We start from the raw sequence: 17,389 nt of genomic DNA, 5'->3' as shown, positions 1-17,389 counted from the left end.
GCTAGGTAATTGGTAGCTTTTACATTCTGTGTACTTATTTATGGGTACATTGTGGTCCCCAAGGATGGGGAAGAGGAAGTGTTAAAGTTCTATGAATCATGCAGCAGTTCAAAACAGGTGTGGAATGCATACAACGTGTTATTTACTGGACTCCTTCCAGGCAGCAGCACGTAGACAAGAGCTGATGGTGACATGAACAAGGGTGGTGGCTGTGGGAGGGCGAGAAGGAGATGATGTGGGAAAAATTGGGGGGGAAGAGTTAACAGAACATGTAAATGAATTAGACTGTGGGATGGATGAAGGAAAGGCTGAAGGAGGAATCAGAGAGGTCTCCTGGACTCTGGCTTGAGATGGGGAATGAGAAGAATGAGGGTGGGGCAGAATCAAGAACTCCATCTGGGTCACGTGAGACACACAGAGGTGTCAAGTAGGCAGTCAGACACAAGCAGGGGATCAGGGAAAACCTCTGGACTAAAGATATAAATGTGGGTGTCATTCCCCCATGGACGGCGTCTAATGCCATGGAAATGGGTGAGAGCACATTGGAAGATGGTATAAAGAAAAGAGATGAGGATACTGGACTCAACCTCCAGAAACTAATATTTGATGGCTGGGAAGAGGGAGAGGCTCCAATTAAGGAGACTGAGAAGGGAGATGGGAGAAGCAGGAGGAAAATTAAGAGGATGTGATGATACAGAGAGTAAGTGATATTGATGTAAAAATGCATACACAATATACTTAAGATGTTTCAGACAGTTTACAGAAGAGGCTACATTTCTATAAATATATTTGTTAATTCAATTGTTCATCTTTCATTCAGTTATGCAAGAAATATACTTTAGTTCCTGAGAAGGCTTAGATTCGGTGTCACTACAAATCAATATTCTTTAAATATCTGCTCGCCTGTTGTTTGAGGAGAAACTGAGCCGTGCGTGGGGGAGAGTGGAGAGAGTGACAGCTGGTGGCTGTGAGCTGTTCCTCTTCTCTGACCCCAGTAATTCAGCCCCGGCCCCGCCTTCCAAGTCTCACTCCGCAAAGCACAAGTACCACAGTAAAAGTGTGCCGCCCTCCTTTGAAGGGAGCTTGGCGACCATCTCTAGCTCATCTAGCTGGCCCTTGGCGCGGGGCATGGGGGCGGGGGTGTCTCACCACCCCCCCACACACACATCTAAGGAGTTTGTCAAAGCTACAGTGCCACCATATTCTTACATTTCCAGGAATGGTTTAGCATCTCATAGATGGCTACCCTATGTCATTGTCCAGCTCTTCAAATGACACATGGGAGGCCAAAATTCCCCATCCTTTCACACTGACATGGATCCCTTATCCCAAAACAGTAAGACAACTTGCCAGAACATGTTCAGTCTTTCCAGAGCCCAAGCCCCCTCATGCTGGAATAGATACTACTCTCCCCTGATCCTCCTACCTCTACAGCCACTCCTGCTCCTTTTCAGACTTTTCTTCCTCCACTGGCCCTGTAAAGGCTGATGTCAGACATCCACCTGGCCTGTAGATCCCATTGCCACCTGTACTCTGATGGCTCCTCTTCCTACATCTCTACTACGTATCTTCTGCCACACTTATGGGCACTGCTATAGACTGACTATTGTGTTCCCCCAAAATTCATGTGTTGAAACCTAATCCCATACATGATGGTATTAGTGGGTGGGGCCTTAGGGAGGTGATTAGGTCATGAGGGTGGAACTCTCATGAATGGAATTAGTGCCCTTAGAAAAGAGACCCCAGAGAGTTCCCTCTTCCCTTCTACCACGTGAGAAAACAGTGAGAAGATGACCATGTATACATTAGGAAGTGGGTCCTCATCAGACACCACATCTTCTGAGGCCTTGATCTTGGACTTCCCAGCCTCCAGAACTGTACAAAATATATTTTTGTTGTTTATAAGCCATCCAGTCTATGGTATTTTGTTATAGCAGCCTGAATGACAAAGACAGGCACCCTGTGAATCTCTGTCCAGATACCCCACAAGTACCTGAATCCACATACATCCCCAGTTGAGCTCATCGTCCTTCACGCCCCCCCCACCACTAACAGACCCTTTCCTGGTCAATGGCACCACCACCCACCAGTCTCTCAGGCCTCAGGGTCATCCCGGACAGCTCTTACCTCCTTACCCCCAAACCGCATCCTTCTAAGTCAGGTTGATCACACCTCCTTACTAATCATGGCAAACGCTAGTTGCACACCTAGTACCCCTACAGGACTGTGAACTTCTTGAATATAACCATACTGATTGATTTCTACTGTCTCCTGTGCCTAACACAATGTCTAGTATAGAATTTTTGACCATGACTCATAGTGAGAAATACATCTTCTGTCACAAACACATATGCACATACACATATATACGGAAGCAAAAATTCCACTAAACAATACCTATCCTTACTTCATGTGATACCTTCTGATTTTCTATTTGATTTCAATTTTTTAAAAAGCTGTTTTTAACCCATTCAGCTAATTTCTGAACACATTAATGGGCAGGGACTGGTAGCTAGCATATCATAGGTGTTTGATAAACATGTGTTGTATGTTAAAGAATGCGTGCATGGCCCTCTGAGATTCTGGGTCATCACCGCCCTTTTACCGATGAGTTAACCGAATCACAGAATTTTCTTGCTCTGACTCTAGGTTCTGTGGCTTTCCACAACACCCCGTGGCCTATGAGAACATCTCCAGCCCCAGTATTTTGTGATTCATTGGCTGCCGCTGGCTAACTGCTGTCAGAATCACTGTAGTTGTTGCTCAAGCATTTAAGTCAAAATATCCAGCCTCTCAGTTTCTCATCTAATCTGTTTTCAAAGTCTAATAGATGCTAAGACTCTGTCTCCTCAGTCAGGAACGCTCTCCCCGGCACTGTGGCCTATGCAGCCCCCACCGCTGCTGAGCTATGGATTTACTGAACTTGGGGCAACGCTTCTTTTCTTACTGTGGATTAAACCAGTCCAAGAGCTGAAGCTCCTCTTCGTCCTCCTTTCTCTGTTCCTTTGCTTTGTCTATATCTTCTTCTTCTTCGTGGTAACTGTGGGTCCTACATACAAAGGGAAAACAAGCTGAGGAAGGCAGGGAGGTGAGTGAGGATCCTGCAAAAACGGGTGCCAAGGGCTTCCCTGGGGGCGCAGTGGTTGAGAGTCCGCCTGCCGATGCAAGGGACATGGGTTCGTGCCCCGGTCCGGGAAGATCCCACATGCTGCGGAGCGGCTGGGCCCGTGGGCCATGGCCACTGAGCCTGTGCGTCTGGAGCCTGTGCTCCGCAACAGGAGAGGCCACAACAGTGAGAGGCCCGTGTACCGCAAAGAAAAAAAAAAAAAAAAAAAACGGGTGCCAAGGCAGAGAACATGTGCACCAAGTGAATGTCTGGAGAAAGGTTCATGATACTATACGTTTATTCATAAAGACGTACTTTTGATGCAAAGGTGCAGTACTCACCTTTCTTATTATCCTCCCAGGTCAGCACAGTTAGCAATTTAATGACCCAACAACCATCAGGTTATTTCAGGGGGAGGGAAACTTCATAAAACCGTCCTCATGAAAACGTTTAGCGTATGACAGTCTTTCCTGCAATCCCAACTTTAGCCTGAATTTCACTCATCCTCAAGTTAAATGGGAAAAAACAAAAACATGAAAACCAAACTTAATGTCCCAGTCCCAACCATGAAATAGAGTCCTTGTGTGCTTCCAATAGGCCAGAAAGACAAGTGACTGAGTTTATGGCTGTGAAACCACTTTTTTTTTTTTTAGTCTTTAATTTTTTTTTAACATCTTTATTGGAGTGTAACTGCTTTACAATGGTGTGTTAGTTTCTGCTGTATGACAAAGTGAATCAGCTCTACATATATCAATATCCCCACATGAAACCATTTTATTTGGACTCTATAGCGTCGGGTGGATAAACAGACCATTGTCTGACTGCCTTACCCATTGTTAAACCAGCTTGGAAACCACCAGCCCTTCTGAATGCTGCTGTCACCAACTTCTGGGTTTCTAAGAAATGAAAAAGATGACAAACGTTTTTAGAAAATGAGGCAGTCCCAAACTGGGGGTTTTCCAAACTCTTTTGATGGCAGGTCACTTAAAAAAATTTTTTTTTAAATCACTAATTCATAAAATGAGCCAAAGCGACACCGCTCTAGCTGAATGAGAGATGGACCTGACACTCCCTGGATCTCCCCTCCCTTGGGCGTCCCCTGGCGCTCAGCTCATCCAGGGAGCCCTAGCAGGGAGAGGAGAGAAGAATGACAAGATGTGGAGGTAACTAATACATAACTCTGGGTCCTGGATCTGCCATTTACTAGTTGTGTGACTGTGATCGGACATTTTCCCTCTCTGAAGCTTGATTTTCTCCTCTGAAAAGTTAGATGCTAATAATAACAACAACAATAATAAATCTACCATGAAGGTGGCTTTGAAGACTAAACAAAGTAGCATACGTAAAAGAGCTTTCTAAGTTGAAAATGACTGTAGCAAGTCGGCGTCTTTCAAGAAAACAGTGCACGTTTCCAAGAATGATCTCTTTTGCTAAACGAGGAGAATTTGAGTTGCTACAAAGGTCAGCAGTGACAGACTCAGGAAATCTGAGGGTCTCTAAACCAGAAAGAAGCTCAGCAATCTGTAATCAGAACCACTTTCACCACACACATGCTGAAGTGTCCACATTCACTGTGAGAGTTTCTCCAAGGTGGGCACCTTCCGGAGGCAGGAAAAGACGGGGAAGCCAGGGGATACAATGCCCTTCGGTTGGACAAATAAGGTGGTGAGGCATGAATGGGTATAAATAGTAAGAAACCTATTTTAAAGCCCATCTACTTTCAAGAAGTGCTTGAGATGGTCTATGATTAAGAAGGTATGGTTACTTTTTCTTTTTCCCACTGCATAAAATGAATAAATTTTCCAAAATTCAAAAAAAAAAGAAGGTATGGTTACAATAAATAGGGAAACAATACAAGAATAAAGACAAAACTAAACAAACCAAACAAAAACAAAAGGAAACAGAGGAACATTTTAGTCACTCAGGTAGGTGTTTTCACATGACTTGGGTCATCTCAGCCACTCTGTGAGAATGAAAGTTTTACCTTTATTTTTATTTTATGGCTGAGATATTGGTTGAGTGGGTTTGAGCAAATTGCCAAGATCCCACGGCATGTAAGCACAAAAGCCAGGATTTAACACCAGGGGAGAAATTATATCAGAAATGAAGGCCGAGGAAAGTACAAGTTAAGCACAACACTTTGCTCTGAGCTTCTTGGCAACCAAGACAAAGACAGAAAAATGAAGGCTTACAGAGTCCTAACTGCCAATCCTTCTCCTCCTCCTCCTCCTCCTCCTCCTACATACACTGGTTCATTGGGAAACCCAAACTTTTTTCCGCATCCTCTGTCTCAACAAAATTTCTTGCAGGGGTCTTTATACAACATGTAGTGGGCTGCATAATGGACAATATCTACCCTGATTATTTTTATGAGTAAGGCAGGAATGTTCTCCAGACAACAATACTTAAAGAGACAGATAGTTGATGAGAAGCACGGACAAAACAAGAGTCACGGCTCTGTAAAGGCAAGACTAGGGGGCTGGAGGAGTACAGGCCAGACCCCTGGGACCCCTCCCCTCCACCTGTGACCAGAGCTGCATCACCACCTGCCATGTTAAGAATGGACTGTAGGGGTGCCAGAGTGGACATGGGAGGCATCCCATAGATATCTAGAATTCAAAGCACTTACTTTGACTGGTTTATCCAGAACAAAGAGGCTTCTGGGCTAAAAGCAAATGAGAAATAAAAACATATCATGTTACTTTTAATTTGGAGAAAACCATTATCATTGAAGTCCTGGGCTGAGTTGAGAGCTTGGGTTTTGTCTACTCCCAGGTTTCCACCTTCCTTTGAGATAGAACCAATGATGTCAAGGGACTTCAGTCACTTCTGGATTACTCAGAACAAGGGGTGGGAAGAAGGTCTCTGGAGAATCTCAAATCTCAGTTAAAAACAAAAAAAAGATGGCAGCTCTCCATTGTCCAGGGTGGCCTTGCTGAGGGAGAGGCTCCACAGACAGGTCCCCTCCTGCCACCTGCTCAGGAATCACCCAGGATTATCTTAAAACCAACGACTGCAGAGCCAGCATACCACCAGCTCAGAGCCTTCTACAGAGCAGCCTCAAAGGGCATTTCTTTAGCCAACGAAGGCAGTGAGACCATCTGAAGGCACCTACAAGACTGGACCAGCGACTGTATGACTCCTCTAGGGGACCACCTCCCTTCATTCAACAAATACTTGCTGACAGTGTGTTACATGCCAAGTGCTGGGGATATGGCATTGACTGAGACAGACACAGTCCCTATGCGTCCTTGTGATGCAGACAAGCTACTGGGGACAGCAGGAAAAAAGAAAAAAGCATAAGTAACCAGGAGCACTTAACAGGAAGACCTGGAAGGCTTCCCAGAGGAGGGGATAATGTTTTAGCTGAGTTCTGAAGGATAAATAGGAGTCCAGGGGAAGAGGAACTGGGAAGAATGTCCCTAACAGAGACAAAAATATGCAAAGGCCCTGAGAAAGGAAGGAGGCACTTAATGTGCAAGGAAATAAACAGAGAAGTAGCCAGAGGTCCCCTCGCTGGGGCCTGCTGGGGATTTTGCCCTTGAAGAGTTTTAGGCAGGAGACGAATAGGGTCCTATCTGTAGGCCTTGTGAGAGTAGATATGGGTGACTAGTCATGAGGCTGGCAGTGGTCCAGGCCCAGGTCAAGGGAGCCAGGGAGATGGAGGGAGAGGAGTGTACTGACTTGAGAGACATTTGGGGGGCAAAGGGACAGGACTTATAGTACTAGATTCCTCCATTGTTTTGTGCACGGAAGCTGTGCCCAGTGGCTAAACCTTACTTACTCACTTCTCCTCCCTGTGAATATAAAGGAGAGAGCTTGGTAGAAACAGTTCTGGACCTGGGCTCAGGTACCTGCCCTGGCTCAGCGCCTTTCTGGCCCCAGCTGCCCTCATCTCTGAAAAATATAAATGACTAATATTTGTCTCAGACTTTGCCTTCTGCCCCTGCTGGGGGTCCACATCTCCTGATAGGGGTAAAATGCATGCCCTCTTTCCACCCACGTCCCCCTCTGAGCTCAACACTTGTGGACCAAGCTCTAACGCCCCCCGTTTCTAAATCTGTTTATTGATCCGACAATATTCATAATAGCTAATACTTGGCCAGGGACTGTTCTAAGAGACTGACATGTATTAGCTCATTAAATCCTCCCAACAGTCAGCGAAGGAGGTTCTATTCTTCCTCAGAGGCACCTACACATTAAGTGGTTTTGTTCAAGGTCGTACTGCTAGGAGAAGAAACAGTATTTGAACCTGGGGAATCTGACTCCACGCCCTACAAGAGGAGGAAGGGAGAGGGGAGAGGAGGGGGTGGGCCCGCTGCAACTCAGCACTCAGACCCCCACCTGGCACTCAGGGCATCAATCTGCAGATTCAGATTCGCCACCTTGTCCCAACTTTTTAATCTGCCATCTTGCCCTTTGCACCCTCCTCTCCCAGAAGCCTTTGACATCTCAGGTCACAGCAACACCCACACTGCAGTGTATGGCATTTGACACATATTCATCCTTCAAGGCACAGCTCAAATGCCACCTCTTCTGTGCCTTCCTTGGTACGATCCTAGCACAGTGCCTGGCACACAGTAGGTGCTCAATAAATATTTGTAAATGAAGGCAGAAAAAATAGATCCCTCTCTAAGCCAAACATAATCTTTGCCTTCTTGAACTGCCCCTTTTCTCTCCCTCTGATGTCCTTCCTCCACTCGCATTGTTGGTTTTTTTTTTTAATTTAACTTTATCTAGGCTTTTGGTTTGATTTTCTAAATTTAACTTAAAAAATATATTTATTTATTTATTTATCGTTGTGTTGGGTCTTTGTTGCTGCGCACGGGCTTTCTCTAGTTGCGTCGAGAAGGGGCTACTCTTCGTCGCATTGCGTGGGCTTCTCATCGCGGTGGCTTTTCTTGCTGTGGAGCATGGGCTCTAGGCGCACGGGCTTCAGTAGTTGTTGCACGCGGGCTCAGTAGTTGTGGCTCACGGGCTCTGGAGCACAGGCTCAGTAGTTGTGGTGCACAGGCTTAGTTGCTCCATGGCATGTGGGATCTTCCCGGACCAGGGATCGAACCCATGTCCCCTGCATTTGCAGGTGGATTCTTAACCACTGTACCACCAGGGAAGTCCTGCATTTTTGGTGTATTGGTGTGTACGTCTGCTTGCTCCATCCAAAGCATAACCCCTTGAGGGTAGGAATTCTCCATGGCTCACACTGTATCCCTCACAGCACTCGGCATGCACAACCAGCTCAAGAAGGAGCCCCAGACGATGCATCAGATCTGAGTTCTAGTTAGAACTTGGACATAAATTCACTGTTAAGTCATTTCACCTATTTGGTCTCCATTTTGTCACTTGAAAAATGGGAACTCTCAGCTAAAGGAAGGGTTGTAATCGTGGGTCGAGAATGGGCTGCAATCAGACAGCCCCGGACCTAAATCTTCCTGAAAATGTGACTTTGAAATTCACCTTTAACATTGAGGAGACTCAGTGTTCCTCATCTGGAAATGCTGACTAATACTTACTTGCAGGCCTATTTTAAGAACTAGAGGGAATGCACAGTGCAGTTCCTGGCACCTGCAAATGCTCAATAACTAGTAGCTGCTATCATCAAAAGCACCCTCACTATCATTACTTTATTATAACTTTTAAGGTTTCTTCCATCTCTAAAATTCTAAGAATTTTTTCTTATCCAGCCTCAAATCAAACATTCTTTCAGGATGCTCTACTGACAATAGTTCTCTTTCCTAATCAGTTGATGTGTCCCATTGAGTTATTTTACAACCCTTTTTAGCTACAGTGCTGCCCACCTGTCTAAGGTTAGTGCCCTCAGCTCACCTCAGATCATCACATGGTCAAATCACAGGGTGGCAAAGAATCTGCTGCCTTTTAAACCTCTTGCAGACAGTCAAACAGATTCCTCACACTGAAGAATTCTGTGGCAGCAGTCTGGGTGCCAGACTATGGCCCTGAAGAGCGGCCAGAACCTGCTCCAGTTACTGTGCAGAGAAGAGTGTGCCCAGCACTGAGAAATAACCCTCTTTATGGGAGGCTAGTGCCAAGATGCACATTTGGGCCTTTGGCTCCCATAATTTAATTTTGTGAAGTACCCAAAATATGGAAGTATGACTCTGGCTGCAATTCAAAACACCAAGGTTATCCAACCAAGCGTTCAGAGCTTGAAGGTTACCTACACAAGCAACTCAATTCAGGGGAGGAACCCGAAGGGCGCTTGCTCTTCTGTTGGAATCTTCCAACTGCTAGAGCTCTTCCTTCTATTATTTGCCAAAATCCCCTGTCCTATTCTGCCCTCTGAGCAGACGATGAGGATGGCGGTAAGGATGGTGATGATAATGGTGAGAGCAGCTAGCATTTACTGAGTGTGTTGCCCTAAGTGCTTTATACACAGTAACTTATTGAATCCACCAACCCTATGAGGCAGGTACTACTGTTATGCCCATTTAGAAGAAAAAATAATCCAGGTTTACTAAAGCTTTTACAGGTATACAAACTGGTCTGCTCCACAAATACACTCACTAAGACAGGGAGAGCAGCCCCCCTATTCATCAGTCATTTCTTTATTTTTTTTAACTTATTATTTTATATTGGGGTATAGTTGATTAACAATGTTGTGATAGTTTCAGGTGTACAGCACAGTGATTCAGTTACACATATACGTGTATCTATTCTTTTACAAATTCGTTTTCCATTTAGGTTGTTACATAATATTGAGCAGAGTTCCCTGTGCTATACAGTAGGTCCTTGTTGGTTATCCTTTTTTTTTTTTTTTTTTTTTTTTGCGTTACGCGGGCCTCTCACCGCTGTGGCCCCTCCCGCTGCGGAGCACAGGCTCCGGACGCGCAGGCTCAGCAGCCATGGCTCACGGGCCCAGCCGCTCCGCGGCATGTGGGATCTTCCCAGACCGGGGCACAAACCCGTGTCCCCTGCATCGGCAGACGGACTCTCAACCACCGCGCCACCAGGGAAGCCCTGGTTATCCATTTTAAATACAGCAGTGTGTACACGTCAATCCCAAACTCCCACCCCGGTAACCATAAGTTAACCTCCCCCCACCCTTCCCCCCACCCCGGTAACCATAAGTTTGTTCTCCCATTTTTAAAGATAGGGAAACTGAGGAACAGTGTGGCTGAATAACTCGCCCAAAGTCACAGAGGAGGTAAGTGGTGGCACAGGACCATCCCCAGGCAGCCTAGCTCCGGTCTTCAGCGAGGATATTTCCTCAGCCCTCAAGTATCTAAGGAAGCCCCAGGAACTCCCTGCATCCAACACTGAGTCATCTTTTCTTTGGACTAAGTACCCACAGTTTCAATTCAAAAGACCTGGTTTATAGACCACTTGAACAGGGTCACCCTCTAGCTTGTCTTGTTTTTCTTAAAATGAGTTGTTCAGAATGAAACAGGATAACACTCCAGAAGCGGTGAGATCTATGCAGTACCCCAGGGAATAATAGCTCTGGAGTCCAGAGAATCCTCCTTCTACTGATGTACCTGAAAGTGCAGTTCCTTTATAAGTGGCCAAGATTGTCCTGCTGGCTCATCAAATCTTAGAATTTAATAATTGAAAGAGACATTCTAATGTTCATCCAGGCCATCATCTTGAACTTGGGAGGCTTCTAAGACACTTCACCATGAAAATATCAGTGGTGGGCTTCCCTGGTGGCACAGTGGTTGAGAGTCTGCCTGCCGATGCAGGGGACACGGGTTCATGCCCCGGTCCGGGAAGATCCCACATGCCGCGGAGCGGCTGGGCCCGTGGGCCATGGCCGCTGAGCCTGCGCGTCCGGAGCCTGTGCTCCGCAACGGGAGAGGCCACAACAGTGAGAGGCCTGCGTACCGCAAAAAAACAAGAACAACAACAAAAAAACAATGGTGACGAGACAGCTCTCCTGGCCCAGAATTGGAAGGTGGCCTTTTTTTTTTTTTTTTTAATTTATTTTATTTTTGGCTGTGTTGGGTCTTCGTTTCTGTGCGAGGGCTTTCTCTAGTTGTGGCGAGCGAGGGCCACTCTTCATTGCGGTGTGTGGGCCTCTCACTGTCACGGCCTCTCTTGTCTCAGAGCACAAGCTCCAGACGCACAGGCTCAGGAGTTGTGGCTCACGCCCTTAGTTGTTCCGCGGCATGTGGGCTATTCCTAGACCAGGGCCCGAACCCATGTCCCTGCACTGGCAGGCAGATTCTCAACCACTATGCCACCAGGGAAGCCCTAAGGTGGCCTCTTTGAAAGAAAGGCTGAGCTGTACCAATGCCTCTTAAGTCAAAACCATCATGCATTTTTGTAGCCACTTGCGGAGACTCCTTTCTGTCAGGGGCCTCTGCAGCTGGAATCTCCGAGGCATTGGTAGTTTCCAAAAACACAGAAGCAGCTCAAATATTTGGGGTGAATCCACGGATGAACTTGAAAACTCAGAAATATGTAATTCATCTTGCTTTCCAGGGTTAAAAGAAAGACAAAATACCCCAAAGTTTTGCCAGGCACCGATGAGTCACCAGCAATTCAGAGTGTATTTTGCACTAAAGTCAGCAACCTTGAGTTGTCCCTTTAAACTTAGCAAACATTTTAGGACTGCGAAAACCAGGGCGGATTTCTCATGGAATTCCTGTCTGAAATTTCTTAAGGTAATTTCCATATCTGGTCATATAAATAATTTAATATGACATTTTGGTCTTAATATGACCTTACTGTTTCTGGCTCTAGCCTACCCAGAACCGCAAAGGTATAAAAATCAAGACATTAGGAACATGGCGGAAGGAAGATAATTAATTACTTAGAAGGTGCATGAAGATCTAATGATTCTGGGACTTCCCTGGTGGCACAGCGGTTAGGAATCCGCCTGCCAATGCAGGGGACATGGGTTCAAGCCCTGGTCAGGGAAGATCCCACATACTGCATAGCAACTAAGCTCACGTGCCACAGCTGCTGAAGCCCGCGCACCTAGAGCCCGTGCTCCTCAACAAGAGAAGCCACCGCAATGAGAAGCCCGCGCACCACAACAAAGAGTAGCCCCTGCTCGCCGCAACTAGAGAAAGCCTGTGCACAGCAACGAAGACCCAACGCAGCCAAAAATAAAATAAATAAATCTTTTAAAAAAGAAAAAAAGATCTAATGATTTTAAAGACAGTCTAGGGCTCAGGGATACAGGAAGGATGGAACCCCTTCTTTATGGTGTCAGTTAATCCTAATTTTAATTCAACCTGCTGACTGGGCTGATACCTGGAGATTAGAGGAGACTTTCATTAACATCACTTTATCGTGTTTCATAATTACCTGTTGATATATTCCCAAAACACAACAATTACAGTTGAGACAACCAGCATTGACAGAATCACTTTTCCTTTGACATTCATTATTTTCTCCTGGGAAAAGAAAAGAAGAGGGGGAAAAATAGATTAAATGTTGAAAATGGGATATGGTTTTTAAGAAATGCTTCTACCCATATCCTTTCTAAAATGAAAAGTTGATGAATATTTAACGAGAGCTAAGGAGCATGTTCTACCTTAAACTGCATAGGCCTGTGATGGCAAATTAGCCAGTTCAATGAATTGACGGGGCTGCTTGGGTTGGGAAGGACGCTAAGGCCACTTTGAGGCTCAGGGGGAAAGTACCCTGATTGATCACAAGGTTCACCATGGACGTGGGAGAGTCGGGGGTTGTTTGTTTATTTATTTATTTACTTACTTATTTTTATTGTAGTATAGTTGCTTTACAATGATGTGTTAGTTTCTGCTGTACACCAAAGGGAATCAGTTATATGTGTACATATATCCTCTCTTTTTTGGATTTCCTTCCCATTTAGGTCACCACAGAGCATTGAGTAGAGTTCCCTGTGCTATATAGTAGGGTCTCATTAGTTATCTATTTTATACATAGTAGTGTATATATGTCAATCCCAATCTCCCACTTCATCCCATCCCCCCTTCCCCCCTTGGTAACCGTAAGTTTATTCCCTACATCTGTAACTCTATTTCTGCTTTACAAGTAAGTTCATCTGTACCATTTTTCTAGAGTGAGGGTCTAGCTAATGTTTCCCATGGACGCCAGCTGCCTCTGACTCAGATTGCCCCACCTCTTGGCATGTGATTTTGGGGAACCATCCATTCCTGAGCTCTGCTGCCCTTGATATACTGCCTATATGCCCATCCTCAGAGGGGAAAACTCCCTGGTCCTTTACAATCCAGACTCAACCACTTCCCAGCCAGCTCTTCTTCTCCACACCCACACAATCGACACACAGTAGGTATATAACTACTTCCTGATTGCCGCATGAAATTGTGATTGAAGGGGGAAGGGGTGATGGGTATGGAATAATGGTTTGGGAAGTACCTCAATTTGGGTAGTCGGGGAAGCCCTCACTGGGGAGGGGATTTTAAAGCTTCCCACGGGATGAAGATAGGATGGAAAAGGATGAAAAGTGCCATGAGAAAGGGTGAGAATATTTCGGAAACAGCATCTATACCAGGCTGACCGAGAAAAAGCTTCTTGTGTTTGGAATAAAACAAAAGCAAAAAACCTGGACAAGAAGAAAATAGCGAAGTTGTCCCACCTGAGCGGCTGGAACGAGGGCGGGGTGGTGGTAGGAGGCAGTCAGAGGGTGGGCAGGGGCAGTCAGAGCCTGGAAAGGCATGGAAAGTGGGTGGGGACCCACCAAGGCATCTGAAGCTGAAGAATCACTTCATCCAACTTCGTTCAGAGAGACCCATCTGGGCGCTGGGTATGCAGAACGGATAAAAGGACAAGGGCAGACTATTTTAATGGTCACAAAGAGGAGGTGGCCTGCCTCAAAGGGTGGCTTCATTCAAAATATACTTCGGAGACAGAACTGATAGGATTTGGCTGGTAATTTAGTCATCAGGGATGAGGGAAGAAACAAGGTTTCTGCTTAAGCAGGCGGGTTGTAGCATTTCCTCAAATGGGTTGGAGGAGGAACAGGCTTGAAGGATAATGACCATGAATTGCCTTTTGGATGTGTGTATTTTGAGGAGTGTGTGAACACCTGAATGGAGACGAGTAGGCAAGTGGACTTCCAAGCCTGAAGTTCATGGGAGAGATGTGGGCAGGCTGTGCAGTTGGAGGAGCTGTCCACGGACCCAGGACAGTATTTAACGTGAAGGGAATGAATTCGATTACCAAGGAGAGAATGTAGAGAGAAAAAAAGGAAGGAGGGCCCTGGGCTGAAGCTTGAAGATGCCAACACTTAGAGGTAGGATAGAAGAGGGGGCGAGAAGGAGAGGACCAGGAGGTGGAGAAAACACAAGAGTGGACACGTGGGAGCCAATGTCATCGCCTTGGGGAAGCCACTTCCCAGCTCCACCCCTGACCACCAGCGAAGCCCCCTTTCTCTCCTCCAGCTCCCTCATCACTTTATTTACGTTGCTGTACACATCACCTTGGGAGGCGGCTCATGTGGTAACGTCCACATTTTGGCTCTGTCTCCCCTAATCATTCGTTTGAGCTTCCTGAGGGCCGAAAGGACGTCGTCTTCTTTTTTTTTTTTGGCCACACCACGTGGCATGTGGGATCTTAGTTCCCTGACCAGGGATGGAACCCATGTCCCCTGCACTGGAAGCATGGAATCTTAAACACTGGACTGCCAGGCAAGTCCCAGGAAGGATGTCTTCTTATTCAACCCTGAATCCCCAGTGCCCCACAGACAGCAGACGGGGCTGTCAGTAAATGTCTGTTGAGCGCATGAGATAAAATGAGAATGGCACTGAGATGTGTCCTTTCAGGGGACAGGTTATTCTCCAATTCTTTTCAAAGAGCGTTCTGAGATGATTCCCGGCTTGGATCTCACATGCTCCATCACCTTTATTATTAAATCCAGTTAAAGAAGAAAAGGTATGGGATCAGCCATGACACTCTATTCCTTCTTTTGTTTTTTTTTTTTTGTGTGTTACGCGGGCCTCTCACCACTGGGGCCCCTCCCACTGCGGAGCACAGGCTCCAGACGCGCAAGCTCAGTGGCCATGGCTCACAGGCCCAGCTGCTCTGCGGCATGTGGGACCTTCCCGGACCGGGGCACGAACCCGCGTCCCCTGCATCGGCAGGCGGACTCTCAACCACTGTGCCACCAGGGAAGCCCTCTATTCCTTCTTGCTTAGAAGGTGTGTTCTGTTTGGAAATGGAAAAGCCAGGGCTGAACTCAAGGTCATAACTCAACCTCCAGCTTTCAGATACAACTGTGATCGGTGGTGTTCCAGAGACCGTGAGAAGATGAGCCTTCTGGGCCACAGGGAAACCTCGGTCTCAAGCTTCTTCCCTGTGAATACCTCGTGAGCTTGCACAGACAGCCCGGGGCCCACAGCAAAGTTACAAAATGCAGAGGGCTGCATGCAACTCGGCCCCGCTGCTGGAAGAAGCCACTTGATTTCTATGTCAACAGCATTAGCACTGAGTGCAAGGAAAGGCCTGGGTGTGGAAGCAAACAGATCTGGACTGAGACTGTGGCCATCTCTCTCTGCCACTGTCTTCAGCCCCAGAGAAGTGTGGATGGTGATAGAACACAGGAGCTTGGGAATGAGGCGGGGATTTGAGACACATGAAAATGGGTAACTCCGAACATGTAAGCATCTTTTCAGACCCTCACCCAAGTCCAAGCTCTGAGAACCAAAAGCCTGTGTATAATTCAATGGGCATCAGGCCCTAACGGACAAGAGGCTATTTATAAACGCTATCCCGCTTAGTGAGACTGTTGAAATGTTCCTTTGCATAAATATTGATGTATTTTGTTACGTGCTTGCTCCTGCTGCACGGGTGCATTACATAAATACCGGCATCTAAAAAGTTCTGAATTCCGACATATCTGGCCCTAGGGATTCAGAAAAGGGATGGTGGACCTGTAATGGATCACGTTTAGGTGGGTTTCCTCGTCTCTAAAATGGGGTTAAAAATGGTGACGACTGTAAGAGTTGGCATCCATAAAATATTTAGCATCGTGCCTGGCACCATATAAATGCTCAAAAAAGGCTAGTTCGGGCTTCCCTGGTGGCGCAGTGGTTGAGAGTCCGCCTCCCGATGCAGGGGACACGGGTTCGTGCCCCGGTCCGGGAGGTTCTCACATGCCGCAGAGCGGCTGGGCCCGTCAGCCATGGCCGTTGAGCCTGTGCGTCCGGAGCCTGCGCTCCGCAACGGGAGAGGCCACAACAGTGAGAGGCCCGTGTACCGCAAAAAAAAAAAGCTAGTTCTTACTAGTGGTATCCATAAAACAGGCTGTTGGGAGGATCCAGTGAAGACAGCACAGTGCCTGGTAGTTAGCAAGAGCTCAGAGCATATTTGAGAGAAAAGAATAAGGGTTTTGGAATAAGAACATGTTAAACAATAAAGAGCAAACTGATGCAAATTCGGGACTCGAAAGGTTTATCCAGCTGTTCTGTGCTGCAGCCTGATTAAGAGCCCCTTGGCAATGCCAGGCGACTTTGATTTTCTTTGATCAAGCCCAGGCCAGCCGAAGCTTTATCAACCCCACCTGCTGAGGATCAAACGCAAATTTTCTCCTGGTGTAAGAAACATTAAATAGAGAAACGCACAAGCTCTCATGGTAGAGAACATGGACGCTTACGTCAGGGAGAGCCTGATATAAAATCAGACACACCCCCTAATCCCCTCTCCAAATGCAGCTGTTTGATTTTTTAATTTCAGAAATTAGCCTCAGAGGCAACTCTAGAAGCCCATTTCTTTCTGGACTCTATAAATGACGTGAATCTGCTTACTTTTGCTGCGGCCAGGCATCACTCTTGTTGGAAACTTACAGTTGGAAGCTGTGCAAATGAGCCGATCTCACATCCTTTAGCAAAGCACTGGAAATGGGTGTATACACGCTTCCTGAAATCTGGAACCCCAGTGTCTGGGGACAGAAGGGTTGGCAGGGTGGCCAGCGGGTCTTTTAAAACATTTTAATTTTTCTCTCTGGATAAAATGAGGCATTTGGCAGCCAATGGGGCCTAAAAGCCCTTCGCTGATGTGTTTGTCTCTCAGAATTTTCAAAACTGTGTCATTCTGAAGATTCGTGGTTGACTCTCTGACCCACCAAGTAGGAAAGTTGGGGTTGCTTCCAAATATCCCATTTAAGGGGTTGAGCACAGAATTAGGACCCACAGAGTACTAGCACCCTGCCTTATATGGGAGAGTGTAACTAGCTGAGTCACCTGGACCCCACCCCTCAGAGGATCATGTGAGCCCAGCCAGGCGCAGTTCCACCTGAGCCCTCCCAGCATCTCCCAGGCCCTCTTGTCATGGTGTTTGCGATTTCCCTCTGAATCCATCCCACCACTAGCACAG

At 46.6% G+C, this 17,389-nt stretch overlaps 1 protein-coding gene across 13 annotated transcripts in view; it reads right to left on the bottom strand.

The window, feature by feature from the left end:
* The window catches only part of GGTA1 (glycoprotein alpha-galactosyltransferase 1 (inactive)), a 65,578-nt gene that overhangs the window by 10,101 nt on the left and 38,088 nt on the right, over positions 1-17,389 (bottom strand). For 7 of the 13 annotated variants that reach the window (XM_067743441.1, XM_067743444.1, XM_067743449.1 and 4 more), the window contains 4 exons: positions 12,380-12,468; positions 5,736-5,771; positions 3,937-4,002; positions 2,948-3,049 (listed from right to left, as the gene is read on the bottom strand). In XM_067743441.1, the coding sequence (XP_067599542.1) occupies positions 2,948-3,049; positions 3,937-4,002; positions 5,736-5,771; positions 12,380-12,459 (284 nt within the window). In that variant the 5' untranslated portion in view covers positions 12,460-12,468. The remainder of the gene's footprint in view (positions 1-2,947; positions 3,050-3,936; positions 4,003-5,735; positions 5,772-12,379; positions 12,469-17,389) is intronic. The other 6 variants (XM_067743442.1, XM_067743451.1, XM_067743452.1 and 3 more) reach the window with 2 other exon arrangements.

Source organism: Pseudorca crassidens, chromosome 7 (genome assembly GCF_039906515.1).
Source record: "Pseudorca crassidens isolate mPseCra1 chromosome 7, mPseCra1.hap1, whole genome shotgun sequence".
Taxonomy (NCBI): domain Eukaryota; kingdom Metazoa; phylum Chordata; class Mammalia; order Artiodactyla; family Delphinidae; genus Pseudorca; species Pseudorca crassidens.
This window is presented reverse-complemented; position numbering and strand designations above follow the sequence as displayed.